The sequence below is a fragment of the Melozone crissalis genome, unplaced genomic scaffold (genome assembly GCF_028551555.1).
Source record: "Melozone crissalis strain CALT ecotype California unplaced genomic scaffold, PUWL_Pcris_2 ptg000023l_1, whole genome shotgun sequence".
In the NCBI taxonomy this organism is placed as follows: domain Eukaryota; kingdom Metazoa; phylum Chordata; class Aves; order Passeriformes; family Passerellidae; genus Melozone; species Melozone crissalis.
The window spans coordinates 37,238,542-37,254,325 of record NW_026535801.1 but is presented as its reverse complement, the minus strand read 5'-3'; the positions used below and the strand labels follow the sequence as shown (position 1 = coordinate 37,254,325).

Here is a 15,784-nt window from a genome sequence, read left to right as displayed (position 1 = left end):
AATGTGTTCTTAGAGTAGCCTGGATCAAAAAATACATTTGCATTAGGATTAATTAAATATATTATATATTCACACACCTACTCAGATTCCTGCAAACTGGTCAAATCTAATCATATACATTACTTTGCATACTAATTATACCCATTCATCTATATTGAAGATGTACTTCTATACCTTTTAAACCTAAAAGGAAAAACAAGTTTATTTTCAGAAATATTCAGTCCAAACAAAAGAGAAAAATGTAATGGGTTCATTAATGAGAAAGGAAGGACTAAATCTGCTTATACCTACCTGAGCTCTGTCCTTAGCTGAAGGATAAAAGATCTCTACTTTCACATCTGCCTGTACCCCCCCACCAGCCCTCCAAAAAGCCAGATTTTTGTGGTTAACCACTACTTTTAACCATTTCTTCTGGAAATACAGCTCAGCACTTTCACTCTGGGGCATCTCTTTATTCCCAAGAAACCCAAATGATGCCTTACTCCTTTAGCAGGTGACAAAGCACGAGCCATAACATTAATCAGATGGGTGATTTGGTGCCCAGCCCATTTCTGCTTCCTCCCTGGGGTGCAAGAAGAGAGGTTAAAGAGACTTTGCTGCCAGCTTGGAGAAGAACAACGGGATCCAAACATTCCCTAAATCTTCTTGTGTCATCTTTTCCTCATTTGCTCACCTGAGCTTTGCTTCTCATGCTTGCACATAAAACGTCCCACATTTGCAGGGAGTTAGGCTGCTACTGGTTTCCTCTTGATGGATCCAGCAAATAAACAGCCCTGACAGTTTATAACTTGATAACTAAATTAAACTATTCTAATGACTTCCTAAATATTTTCCTGTACGTCATCTCACTGTTGTCTCCTATGGATGTTCTCATCTGCTTCTTGTAAGGTTTCATTTTAAAGCCTCATTGTAATGCTTTATGTAAATATATAAAGAGTATTTGATGGCTAATATCTGGAATGACATTTATCTTCAGGAGTGTGTTATCTGGCATCCTCTCCTGGGCGCAGATAAATGTCATGGCAGATCTGTCTCTATGCTATAGTCACACAATGTAAATATATATATATATATTTACACCCCTGCTGCTCTTCAGCAGGGAAGCTGTTCCTGATGACAGCTGAAGCACAGAAAAGAAGGACAGGAAAAAAAGGGGAGGGAAAAAACCCCTCAATTTAGGATCACCAGAATGATGGGTTCTCTGTGCTTTTCAACTGGTACTACTATTTCGTACATTGTTTATCTTCACTAAAACATATCTATCCACAGTCTGGGGACTAAATATTATTGTAACTGCAGGGGGAAAACCCCACAGCAGCAGTCTTTGGGTCTAAATATTGTAGTAATTGAAAAGCAAATAATAGTGGACATTGAAAGGGAAGAAACCAAAACTATCACATGGGTATCAAAACCTCTACCTACTTCTCAGCAGAGTCTTTATTCTGAAGCTTCTACAACACTACACTGAAAAGTGACCTTTGATGTCCTGGAGAGATATTTGACATTCTGCAAAGATCCAGCTGCTCCTGCTTGGGCTGGATTCCAGCAGCACCACTGCCATGGGAACTGTGTTCCAGCATCTTTCCAGCTTCAGTGGCACATCTTGCAGCACCATGGTGGCAGCTGAAGGAGCTTTGAGTACAGAACAGTCAAATATCCAAACAGAGGAGGTTTAGGAAACTCTCTTAAATGACCAGGGTAAAAAAAAAAATGAAAAATTACAGGGGCATGGAGGAAACACATAGTATAAATATTTGCAAAGTGTCCAGTCCTCCTCTGAATAATAGAAACAGCACAACTCAAGTATTTAAATGTAAGGAAAGATAAGCCAATACCACCAGAACACAGAGAACTGAGATTTGTCATCCCTGTGTCCCAAGGGCAGGAGCAGACTGCATTCCCAACACTATCATTGCTCAGCAGGAAGGTACTGAAGACAGACTGTTTCAAAAGATATCCAGGAATTCAGACTATTGACACCATTTTCTATCATAATCCCTTACTGGACACACTTTGGTGAATGCACCTGTAATTTCTCATTTACCATCAGTAATGTCCTTTCAGAAAATCTGCAGAAAATTCTGTCTGCATTCACTGGAAAATAAAATTTAAAAAAAATGCAAGGAAGTTCTGTCATATTTTTTCGTTTCATTTTCAATAGGTACATTTAGCCAGGGCAGAAAAGGAGGAGAGTGACTGTGCCTGTGTGTGTTCACCATCTAAGGAAATAATCTGCCATTTCTCCAGTGTGCACTGACCAGGGCCTGCAGAGCCAGCACAGGTTTTGCTCTCCAGGTAACTGAGACAAAAACAAACCCAGACAGAACTTGTGAAGCAGGAGGAGAGCCCAGGACTTTGCTGCCTCCGTAGGTGGCTGCTCCCACCAGGTTTCCCTGCATGAATTTGTCTAAACATGGTGGCTATTGCAGGTACCCAAAAAAAGTTGGAGCTGGGTTTTAGTTTTGATGGTCTGGGAGTATTGACCCCAAGCAAATGCTTCCCTCTAAGCCTGCCACCCCCTTTTCCACCCCTCCTGCCTCCACACCAAGCCCTCCCCATGCCCAGACATGCCACAGGCTCCTCAAAGCAACCTGTGGAACTGGAAAGAAGGAGAAAAATGTCCAGAACAATTTCACATGGCTTCACTGAAGTCAGGTGCTGTCTATTTTTAGGCAATTCATGAGGAAAGTGGAAAATATCTCCAAATAAAAGGCTTCATTATGAATTATTTGCTCAGATCAATTATTTGTTCTGAGCACAGTCTTCCATTTGGCCTCAGTGAGAAAATAGCTGCACCACCAGCAATAAGACATAAATGTTCACATAATATATATACTGCCTCTTTCATTAACTAAAATAATTGTAACCAGACAGATAATTCCAAGCTGAATCACACCAAGGAAGCAACTGCTCTGAGCTACCCAAGCGAGGCTGCTGTTTCCAGCCATTAGACAGAAAAGCTCCTGCCTATAATTTTCAATCAGTCACTACATTGTTCAAAGCTGCTGACTGACAGCTTAAGCACCACATAAGTACTGTATCCTCACATTTGATTCAGGATGGCAACGAGAACATAGAGCTTTTGGTGCTAGAATAAGCTGGATGGATTGATTTAGCAACAGCGGGGACATTCTGTGCTCAGATATGACTACAATTGCTCAATTATCTCATAAGTGACGATGATTTCCAAAGACTCGTGATAAACACATGCAGACGATGTGAAGCCCAGCCCTTTCCCCCTCCCTCTCCCCTCAACAGCAATTATAACTCTCACTTGGAGGCAGATCCTTGGCTTTGGGGATGTAGAAACATTCCCGAAGATGCTTTAACTCATCTTTTTCATCTAAGTGGAGAGCAAGCTTTTTGTCAGTGGGGCTGCATCCGAGCTGCAAGGCAGTTTGTTCCAAAATGCTTGCTGGGAGCACAGGAGAAGATGGATCCATTTTCAGGTCATTCAACTTCACCTGAAAATCAGAAATGGCAGTTTAGCTTCTGCAGTTTGCATAGTCACGAGTGGCTGATAAGCAGCCACTAAAGCTGCACTATTCAAGACCCAAACTTACTTGATTTAAAGCTTTTAAAAAGCGAAGTGTCTGAATAGAATAGTAAACCTGATCAAGTATTTCCAAGGCAACATATTGCTCTAACCCCCAAAGGCTTTTTTCTTTCACTTGTCTAGATACAAAGCTCTTCCCTTTTTAAACTTTATCAGCCTCTTCTAAGTGTTCCCACCAGACTGACAGCAGCTCCAAATGCTGGAGTGTCACTCACAGTTTGGAGACGTCAAAGCCAGAGGCAGCATTATTGTTTCTGCAGTCTGAGCTCCTAAGAATAGCAGGTGCACAGATACATTGAAGTTGTTTCCACATTTTCCAATGTTCAGCCCCTTTCAGCATTTTTTGCCTCAAAAATTGAAGGGGGTGTTTGTACATGGCCATACTCATGTGCATGGGCAGAGCAGGCAGGATGAAGGTGTCAGGCAAACACAGCTCTGAAAATCAGGGCCTTGAATTAATATTTCCTTTCAGCTACACCAAATATCCTGCTGGTTTAGATCTGTTTCCCCCAGGATAGGAGAGAAGCCCAAGTGAAATCAGAAATATGACAGACCGCGAATTCTAAGAGAATGCCCAAAACTAACTGCAAAATTTACAAGCTCGTTGATCTTGACATGAAAACAGTCCTGTAAGTGTAATGCTCAGAGACACCACTGTGCTCCAGACAGCACTGGTGCACTTGGCTTTAGGACTGGCAGAGAAGGTTTGCAGCACATACTCCTCACTTTAAGGCAAGACTTCCCTGCTGCGTTTGTGGCAGCAGGCAGCCAAGAGGCTCAGTGAGGTGCTTGGTGCTGCCCCAGTTTAGGGAAATGTGTAGTTACACCAACAACATTCTCTGCCTTTTTAACATCCCCAAGAGTCTTGGTGCAAAGGAACCCCCGAGGGGATAGGCTGAAACAGGATAGATTAGCACACAACAAGGAACACAGAGCCACTAGAGAATATCACTTTTTCTCTCTGTTTGAGATAGAAAACTCTTTAAGCACATATCTTCCATAAGCTCTCATTTCTTAAAGCCAAAATATCCTACATATAGCTATCAGAAACAAGCTGTGGATAGAACAACAGATGACTATTGAGAAGAGCTTCGTCAACACATATGGGAAGGACAACGGTTGGTATTTAAATATAAACTCCCCAAACAGCTCAGCCTCCTTGGTGCTAATTAACCCAAACCTGTTTATACTCTGGCCAAATGGCCAGCATGATGCTACTTACCTGCTTTAATCTGCTATCATTTGGTTTTATTATTATTATTTTATTATTATAAGACTGATATCTTACACAATAACAATTTTTCCCCTCCCACCAGCATGCAGAGTTAAAATAAAATAAAAAAATAGCAGAAGAATTCTTTAAAACAACAGTTTGCATTTAGCTAATGTTCACCCTCCCCTGGGATTTATTGGAGACATCCTATTTTTGTGCTGTCTCCACACAGGTTGTTCACACCTCCTCATTGTCGACAAATTTATCATTCCCACTCATTCACCCTAATCATCATTTAGCTGGGGAAAAGAAAAATAAAATGGCAAAAATGTTTGGGTAAAAAAAAAAAAAAGATACTTCAGCATCTTGGTTTTCAGAGTGCTTTTCAAGGTTCCTAGGAGGCAGAGGGCCGCACCCAGACTGGGAGTTGGGTGTGATGCTCAAGTGGCCCCAGGTCCCAGAGAGCTGCACCCCACTGGAAGCCCTGAGGAAGGTGTGCAAGGCTCCCTGAGCCCCAGGGAGCTGCTCCTCAGCTCCTCCACAGCTGATCCAAGGCTCTGCTCCCTGCTGGATGTCAGTCACAGATGTGCCTTTCTGCAGGTCAGCACCTTCTGCACCTGGTTTGGCACACACCAGGGAGGATGGTTTAGGGATCTCTATTTCCTCCAGATGTTGTGAACCAACAAGAAAAGCAAGTTATGGTCACAGACACCATGGCCATCACTAATGCAGTCACCTCATTATACACACAGAGTAACTCAAGTTTCACTTCTCCAAATTACAGGATTAATGAGAGCTTATTTCCAAGCAATACTTGGATCAGCACTTGGAAAGCAGAACTAGCTTTTGTTTCCAAGGCTTGTTTATTTGATTTACAACCCCAGCATGGATGTCCCGATCCCATTATCAAAGCATGTCCAGCACATACATAATAAAGATAGAGCCCTTTGTTTTTAATAATGAGCACTTAATGCAAGTTATGTAAAAAAATCCTTAGATGAGGGATTGAAACCCATGTCTCCCTGTCTCCTTCTAGGTAAAATAATTGCCAGTGCAGTATTTTCTGTAAAATCTCCTTCCCACTCAAGTTAATGCTTGGATTTTCATTTTTCTTTTTTTTTTTTTTTTAATTTTACTCCCTAGTGACATACCTCCTGGAGGTAAGGAGCCTTTTCAGCTCTCTAAACAGATCAATCTTGAGTTAAGAATATTTGCTCAGTGATGCTCAGCCCCCGTGGTCCCTAGGAAGTATTGCCATCACCTCTGTCTTCTTCTGAAAACAGCCTAAAGGGGGTTTGGGAGCCTCCAGTGTTCATCTCCTGGGACCACCAAGGTAATTGCCCTGAAATTTGTAATCAGGAGGTGGATGATAAGGGTGCTTGAAAGACTGTTTGGTATTATAACCCCATTCTTCTCACCCAGCCTGTGGATTCCCTGCTCTACACCACATGAACACAGCCCAGCTTCCTGTTATTTAGGCGTTCCTATGATTTATCTCAGCAGTCTCCATTTCTTTTAGCAAGGACACCCAGTTATTGCAGTGGATTTGTGGCCATCATCTCCCAGGTCATCCACTGACCCACCTGGCAAGCACAGATGGGTTTTGGTTCCATTTGAGGCCTGACCCAAACCTCACTGAAATCAATAAGTGTCTCTATTACAGACAGCAATTCCTGGATCAGGCTCTTGGTTCCCTGTCATTGCTGCATCTGATCAATGATTTACATTTATTGTGATTCTTATTGATATTAGATTTTGACGACAAATATAATATTAAATACAGAGATCTAGAAGTTAAAAAATATTAAGTGCTCAGGGGTATCTGATTTAATACAAACATTATGAAATAAGATAAAATGACTAAAATAAAATCAATCAAAATCCTGTTGGAGAATGAAATCCCAGAGATCCAATTATGAGACCAGCATAAGAAAGTACTTTTGCCCTTTGAGTGGGAATTAGGCTTCAAAGAGAGGAATCCCAGAATTGCTTGGGATTGGCATTTTCCACTCCCCTTAACTCTGACTGGCATAATTGTATTTTTTTTTTTATTGTCAGAATAGAGTCCCGTGCAACTCTTTTACAATAATTCATGAGTCATTTGTTGTTTTCTACATATAGAGCAAACACATTTGTATAAGAACAGCACACTTTATCTCCTTATATCTGAAAACAATATTCAGTAACCTCTTCAAACTAAAATTCAGACCCATCAGAGGAAAAGGCATTTCCCTCTTTGATAAGCATAGGTCCTTACCAGATTTTTTTTCATACAGCTTAGAGAAATAAAAGAATCTTTTAAGAGAAACAATTCGTCCCCATTACCTACTCCAAAAAAAGTCATTCAGGTGTTTTCATATAATCCCAGAATGGTTTGGGTTGGAAGAGATTTTAAAGGCCACTTTGTTCCAATCCCTGCCATGGGCAGAGACACCTTCCACTAGACCAGGTTTTCTTCTCTCTTTCCTTGAAAATTTATTACAATTTTTGACTTAACAGATGATAAGTCAGTATTTTTTTTTCTTTGTTCTTTTGCTCTTCCACAGGACTTACTTGTACTACACCCTCATTCAATATAAAAACTCAACTATGACTGTAGGCATTCTTTCATATTCAAAAAGATCACATGCAACTTATATTAAGAAAAAAAGATATTTTTCCATAATTTATCAGCCCCCATCCAACATTGGCCTCTACTACTTATTTCCCATTTTAAAGCTATGAAAGACAATGGATGAGAATTAGTCAGGCACAAGTGACACGAATATCTGGGTGATTATTTCAGTTTTGTCCTTTATGCATAATTTACTGACTAAATAATAAAAAAAGTGAATATTAGCAAGTCATCTTATCAAACCTCCTCAGGAAGGTCCATTAGGCTTAATTATAAAATGATAATTTGTCCTGGTTTAGATTCGCTTGTATCTTTATGGATCTCCCCTCTGTCTTGATGTCTTTGTAAAAAAAAGGAGAGAAAAAAAGAAAAAAGTGAAGTTCCCTCAACCCTCCCCTTAAAAACATTTTCTTTACATATTCCAAGATGTTACTCACAGTCTTCCTACCCAGCTCAGTGCTGACAGGCACACAGTGAATCCCTACTTTACGCTGTATCCTGAAGGGAAAAGGGTTTATCATGGACATGTCCTGCCCTCTGTGCCCTCCAATAGCTGCTCTCCAGATTGCTAAACACAGCTCAGCCCACAGACCTTTGATATGGTGGGGCTGGTGTCCTAAGGCACCCTTTGGGGAGGAAAACTGGGGGTGTGCACATGTGTGAGTGGGGAAGTTTGCTGTCAAAATACACCCACTGAAAGCACCAATAGCGCCGTAATTGGGGCTGGCTCAGAAAACAAACAAAAGAGGAACTCCAGAACTGTAAGGGCTGATTCTCTTCCCATCCTTACACCAAAGAAATTGCTTTGCTTGAGAATGATTGTGCAGAAGGAAATTTCTAAAACAGCACAGCCCAAAGCAGCATGCAGCCTAGATTACTTCAGGTTAAATACACTTCAGTGCATTTGTTTAAATTACGGAACCAGAGAGAAAGAAAAATCTAAATATTCATAACATCCCCAACAACAGACACGCAGCAGCAACTATCACTGTATAATTAAATAAGTTATACAGAACAGTGTCCCAGCTGCAGCAAGGGAATGTGACAGAGAGGAATTATAATAAACTCAGTTACTTTGAGTAATTTAGGCACTTATTGACCTTCATGTCAAGAAGCGCTATGGTACTAAAAGCAATTTTACATAGAAAACTCATCTTTTCTGCTCTAGAGTGAAACCACGTTACCCTGTGGTCGGCAGCCCTTCCTGGGAGGGGTGATGAAACTCCTGAACAAATACTCATTGCTGCATGGAGAAACAGCACAGTCACGTGCCTGGCTCCCCAGACTCTGACCCCACCACCACATGATCTCCGAGTTAACCAAAAACCAGGTGAATAGATAGTTATTTCTCCTATTATTATCTTTTCCTTCATCACCATGGTGAAATTTAAAGCTCTGATTAAATTAAGAAGGCACTCCTCTTCCATATGGGCTAGGAAAATAAACACAGCTGTAATGAAAGTGGATTTAGACCAAACTCTTCTACTTTCATGAAGGAGACAATCAATAGCAGAACAGCAAGAAGCCAGTAGTGTTTGCAATCACATGGCAGAGGGAGTGGTGGGAATTTACACAGAATGCAGATTTGCCAGAGGGGAAAACAGAAGAAGAACTGAAGGTGAAATCAGGAATGAATAGAGTTGATATCTCTCTATAAACATTATCTTAAACCAGCCATGTGTATGCTCAATCCCCTCCATTCAAGTTTCTGTGGCACCCATTCCTACACGCAGCTAGAACACAGGAATATGGGACAAGAAAAACTGTTTCCATCCAGCCTCTGTGAAGCTTCAGAGAAAGGTTAAAAAAAAAGAAGAAAAAAAAAAAAAAAGAAAAACCATCAAAATAAATAGCGGAACTGTGAGGAGAGATATAGGGGCAGGAGGGTCAGAGTTGTGGACTAACAATGTAATTCAGAGATACATCTCCATCCTGGAGTTCTGTGTGCCCAGACCCCTGCAGTAATGCTTGTTTATTATCTGGATTTCCATTTTCAGTAAGCACCAATAGACGTGACACTCTTGAACTGTAACATTTCATCTTCTTTGCTAGAAAAAAGCCCAACAAAAAAAGCACACAGAGCACTTAATATTGACCCAAAATAGAGCTGACCTCGATCCATCAGTTCCCGGAGTATCATTGCCCTCTTTTTCACTGTCAAATTACTTTTTCTGGGGCTTCTCACTAACTCAGTTTGTTGACTCCACCAGCAAGACAACGGGACTGCAGCTCAAGAAACTTTATCCTGCCAGGAGTCTGGTCTGGGAAAGAAGCAGGAGATTGGGCACTTTAGCTACTGAAGCAAAAGGGATCCAAAGTCAAATACAGCCCAAAAGGGTATTTATTTCTTGTTTGGCTGGCCATTTAGGTCAAACCAAGCTGAAGTACACTGCAACTTTGCAATTTGCCTTTGGAAATAAAACTGCACAAAAAGTGGAGTGAAAATTTTCCCACTGCATTTCCCTTTGAATGAGCATCGTGCATTTTAACCTTGATTGTGGATGGTGGCAGGATAGCAGCTGTGCTGGCAAAGGCCATATGCTTGCAGACTTTTATGACAATTGGAATATTGACCCCTTCTTCCCATCTATTCTTCTCAACCCTTCTGCTGGAATGAAAGGAAAACAGAGACAAAATCCTTTGCCCTTAAATTCAAGGATCAAACATATAGCCTGGATACATATTTTTTTTTTTTTAGCTGCAGAAGAAGTAAAATGGTCTGGGGTTTTTTTGAATTTTTTTCTTGGTGTTTCTTTTGTGTGTGTGTGTGTGTGTTTTTCTTTTTTTTCTTTGTGCTGCAGCTGCTGTAAGTTACAGCAAGACCAATGTACACGGCAGTGAGGCCACACAAGATGGCCAAAGTCCCAGCAGGCACAGGTCTGTGAGGCAGAGAATGCAACCAAGGGCAGCTCAGCCCTCACCCTCTCAAAGGAGCTGTTAGGAGCACGATGGGAAGGCAGGGACATCTGACAGTTTAGAGAAAGAAAAAGAAGAATAAAAGGAACTCTGTAACTAAGGGCTGTGTGGGGCACTTGGGGCAGAGAAGGGATTGAGGGGTGGGCAGAAAAGCACATTTCCCAAACCAGCAGCTTCCTTGCCTCGTAACCACATCGAGCCACCCACTGCCAGCCACATCCTGGGGTGTGCTGAGATTTCTTCATCTCAGCCTCCCCCCAGTTATTTGCTGTGCCCTTCCCAGACTGACCAGAGACCACTCAAGCCTTGTCCCTTGACCAGAAGGATCTGTGTGAGCTTTACCACAGGAGCGCCAGTAAAAGTTAATTTAACAAATTATTTTAACAAAACATATGCCTTCTTCTGAAGGCACGTGATGACAAAAAATAACCAAGGGCGCCCTAAAGCAAACTCAGCCCATGCCAGATGGGATGCCAGGACACTGGGTCCATCAGGTCAGGAAAGCTTGCCTTGGCACTGCTAGCCCTGAGCCTTCTTGCTGTCAAGAGGACAAAATGATCCAGCGAACAAAGGAGGATTCTCTCTAACAGGAATAGGCAGGTCTTACCCACAATGAGACGGCCTGGAAGACCCTCAGGCAGGAAAACTGAGGTTCTTACAGTCAGGAAAGGAGCAGCAAAGCAGTGACTGTCCAAGCAGCACACGCTGCACCTGCAGCACAGGCTCTGCTCAGGCACAGATGCTCAGAAAAACCAGGGCTGTCTGTATTTACAGGGCAAGCCCCACAGCTATTTTTTAAAGCATGCCATCTGCACCTTGTGATGGCACGATGCATTTCACCTCGGGCTTCACAGCAATCGCTCAGTAAACAACAGCATAAAACCTTTGGTCTCCTCCCTGCTGAGCTTGCTATAACAACTTTCTTATCACTTTTGTTTTCTCTCCACTCCATCAACAGCCCTGCTCTGCCCAAAGCTCCTCTGTTACCTCGGGTCACATTTAAACCCTGTGTGATAAGGGTGCCCTGCACCTGCACCTCACTTAACAGGTTCTCCTCCCTCCTCCTCAGCCCCAGCTGAGTTGCTTTTTCCCTCTGAAGTTATTTGAAGGGAACATGGATAGTTGACCTTTTTGCAGGAGCGGATTGCTCTGGCTGTCTGATTTTAACTTTTGGACTTCTGATTAAGACTAAAAAACCCATGCTCAGTCCATTAAATTTTACTTTATAGAGACTTCACTCCCTATAATGATGATCCAGTGTTTATTTTTTTATTTATTTATGAAGAAGTCATTAGTAGCTCCTGCTAAATAATTAATTGCCCTTTGAGTAGCCAAAATGAGCTCCTGAAACCTTTCTCCTTGTCTGAATGGATTTTCCCTATTTTCTTTTCAGTCTGACTCTTAGGCACATCTTATCTAAATAGATATGGGATTTTTCCTATTATGTGACCTGCTCCTAGTATTGTTTTTCTTCAGGCTCTGTATTAGTAATCATTTTCATTTCTTTCTGAGTCATTAAACATAATATTTGTCCTTTAAAATCTATTCTCACAGAAGGGCCTCTGTGAAAAAAAAAAAAAAAAAAAGGAAAAAATCACAGGAATAAGAAATTATTTACTTTTCTGCAGTACCATTTAAGGGGAACTATTGCCCTTCTGCACTGATAATAGTGATACCCAGAGAGGGACAATAATGGAATGAGAGTCAAGTGATTTTCATGTAAAGGAAACAAGAGCAGTAACTCCCCATGACTCTGATAACTCCATGGTAGCTGCAGCAGCAGGAGAACACATTTTGAATAGATGAAATTTCCTTGTGTCTCTCCAGGTTGGCTGCTACTAATAAAAGATGACTGTAGCTTGGGTGCCCTCACCTGCATTTCCAGGCTGGATGCACACACACATTGGTTTTTTTAATGCCTCTTGCTATAAGGAATGGGTTTACTGTTGTTGATCTTAATGTTTTGCAAAGAATAAAAGATTTTCCTCATCTCTGGTCAAATATTTGGTCTCAATGCTTGCTCTGGATAAGGACAAGGACAAGCAAGGACATTTTGAGTGGTTTTACCAAAGGCAGGGACAGGAGGGGGGACATGCCTGTCCCCTCCTGAAGGAGCAGTAGTGTGATGGCCAAGGGGGCATTTGAGAGACTAAAAGTAAAATGGGAAATGTGGGGTTCCTTTTCTCATGGCAGCTGCTTGCTATGTGTTATAAAATCCTAAAAATCAAACTGAGCACCTTGGGGATGGATTTCCAGCCAATCTCCTGACTGCTCTTTCTACAAGGTGCTTCCAAAGGTGTTTCTGTACCAGATGTAGCATCCTTCTACCTAGCCATGTTTTCCTCATCCCCCAAATGACCAGCTGTGTGTCCAGAACTCACAGAGCAACACAACAACCAACTTCTCCATCTGCTTGCGCCACATTTCCTGCCTGTGGTCACAGAGCTTCTGAGAAAGGGGAAATCAGACACCAGCTAGGAGCCAGATGCAACGGGATAACAACACCACCTCACTGAGAGGCTTCCCACAACACCAGAACTTTCCTTTTGTCCTAAACGTTTGTGCAGCACGTCTTTTATGATGCTCTTCACACCACTGCAGGCTGACAAATAGCTGAGGACATGAACCGAGCTGAGGCAGACAAACGATCCTGGTGCCTTTCCCCTCCTTCCCCCCTTCCCTTGTTTGCAGCTCCATAAAAGTGAATGCACTTCACACTTCACACTTTTCACTCTTGTTTTTAAGCTCTTGCAGCGGTTACCACCTGGAACAAGGCTCAGGGAGGGGGGGAAGGAAGAAAAGGCAGGACAGAAAATAACAAGCTGAGCTTGTACTACAGGACAGGACAGGACAGGACAGGACAGGACAGGACAGGAAAGGAAAGGAAAGGAAAGGAAAGGAAAGGAAAGGAAAGGAAAGGAAAGGAAAGGAAAGGAAAGGAAAGGAAAGGAAAGGAAAGGAAAGGAAAGGAAAGGAAAGGAAAGGAAAGGAAAGGAAAGGAAAGGAAAGGAAAGGAAAGGAAAGGAAATCCAAAGGTCACACAGAGAACAGTACAGGTTAATGAAGCATCACATGGATTTGGACCCTCTAAAAGCTGGAATTGCAAGGCTGGGCTCTGCCTGATTTAAGCAGCATGCTACTGTTCTGGATGGCCTGGAATGAGCAGAGGAACCAAGAGCACATAAAGGATGGTGACAAAGTGGTGTGTGACACCTGAGGGAGGCCAGCAGTGGCTTAGGAAGGGGATATATCACACATATCCTGTGATAAGAAACTCATTCTGCAGCTTTCTCTCCGAGAGGGTTTAACAGCACACACAGAAACTGCAACATTCTCCTAGGCAAAGCTGAACATGCTGGAAAACTCTCTAATGCCAAATAACATGTGAAAAGCAACAAGCTTTAAGGCCACCAGGGCACAGGAGGGCTCTTGCAAGGGGCCAGAGGTGAGGAGAAAACCTCGAGCTTTATTCACAAAGCCAGCAGGCTGCACGGGAACACAGCAGCACCAAACTCTGTCCAGGAGAACAGGCAGGTTCTTGTGCTGCTCCGAGGAGGGTTTTGCTATCCACACACTCACTCCTCCTTCCCCCAGCCCCAGAGCCCAAGCTCCCAGCCCTCCCTGAGCACAGGCCTTATCTTTGCTTGATTCACCAATAAACTGATTAGGCAGCAGATCAGACCACAGACCAGCCAAGGTTTAAACAAAGCTTTAGCCAACATTTAACTCCATATTGATATTTATAATCCCCAAATAACCCTTTGTTTGCCCCCTCCCTGGCTCCAGGCGGTGACTCAGCAGGCACAGGGCTCCATTAATATTCCCAGAGCGTTTCCTTCCCACTGGCTGTCTCCCTTGTGCTGTGATCAGACCTATCAGGATGGGGTGAATTGCTCTGAGGAAGGTTACAGGTCTCCATAGGGACTGCTCATGATCTTTGAAAAATGCATTTCCCTCTAGCAAGCTATAAATGCTTACGAGAGTTGCTAAAGATCACTCAAAATAGATTATTGAACACTTTGATGCTGCACTCTCATTTTGTGTTATCATATACTTAAAGTATATTAAAAGATTCCCTAAATGCCAAGTGCATTTGCCTGGAAGAGATTTGTGTTTTCCAAAGCCAGAAGAAAATATCTTTGTATCATTCCAGGATATGTAATGCTTTTTTCTGCTATCCTGCAGAATGGATTATAAGTGTTTGACAGTACTTTTTTTATTTTTTGTTCCCCTTCGTTTTTTCCCTTCCCCCAGAACCACTGACTGTTGTGATAGACTTTAGTTAACTCCTTTGGATTGTTTTTTGCCTCGCTAACAGTCTGCAGTCAAAATGAAAAATAAGAACCTTCTGGATCCTGCCTTGATAAGGTCAGGCTGTAGAATTTTTCTTTCCAGCAATTTAGCCAGGCTCTCTCCTTGCAGAATACATTTACTTGGTAATAAACATCTCCAGACAGCCAGGCCGTACAGACTGGAAACAATTAAGCCAAAATTGGGGAAAGCAGCACATGAATAAGTATTTCACTTTTCAATGAAATTAGACTGAAAATTTCAGGAGCAAAGAAAGCAACAACATTTTCAAATTGTATTAATTAGACAGATTTGTAAAAACCTGTGCTCATGCAAGTACTTTATGCATATTTTAATATAAAACTATGGAGAAAATGTGCTGGATAATCACAAGCCTTTGGTGCTGTCCTGTTGTGGTCAAGCACCAGACACACACATACATTTAGGGAACATAATTCAATATCTAGTAGGAGCAACAATGAAGTTGAGCTATATTCCTTTGGCTTTGCAAAAGGAATTCTGCTGAGCAACAGGTTAAAAGGCTTTGTCTGACTAAAGCAGAATAAGATTAAAATGCAGTTTATTCCAGAAATGAATTAACAGTTTATGAAAAGACTCATCTCTCATGTAAACAATGAAATAGATGTTTAGATGTCCCAGCTTGTGCGAGATCCAAGTAAAATTCCTTTGTAACAGCCCAGAGTTTTTCTACCATCACAAACACTTCACCAGATCCTAAATTCCACAGTTTTCAATTTTTGCATAAATGCACTTATAGCAAATCCACCACCTGTTTGCATGCAATAAGAGAACAAAAAGCATCTGTTCTGTTCTTTTTAATTAGTTTATCCTCCTACACCTCCTCTGTCCAACATCCTCAAATAGTTTATATGTAAATTCTTAAATAATTTAGAACTGAAAAATTGCACATCATGTTTGTAACATCATTTGGCGTGATTTTCTCAAGAGTCTCAAAACTGGCACAAAACTAAACTTGGTTTTAGAAAGAACTTTTTTTTCCCCAGTTTGGAAAGTTCACAGCATTTTCCAGAGGAATTAATGAACATTGCTAATAGCTTGATCCAAGTTATAAGGCATTAGGAGGACACAAGCAGGAGGAAAGGCAATACATAACCTTTAGATGAGACAATTAGAGATCAATTATTAGAGCCAGAGAAGAGCATTTGAAAGAAGC

General features: G+C 41.8%; 1 protein-coding gene across 1 annotated transcript in view; it reads right to left on the bottom strand.

Moving 5' to 3' along the window:
* Window positions 1-3,637, bottom strand: part of KYNU (kynureninase) — a 53,453-nt gene extending 49,816 nt beyond the window's left edge. Inside the window, exons 1-2 of the mRNA XM_054278252.1 lie at window positions 3,564-3,637; window positions 3,275-3,464 (exon numbers count right to left, since the gene is read on the bottom strand). Of these exons, the coding sequence (XP_054134227.1) occupies window positions 3,275-3,443 (169 nt within the window). The 5' untranslated portion in view covers window positions 3,444-3,464; window positions 3,564-3,637. The remainder of the gene's footprint in view (window positions 1-3,274; window positions 3,465-3,563) is intronic.
* Window positions 3,638-15,784: the final 12,147 nt, after the last annotated feature.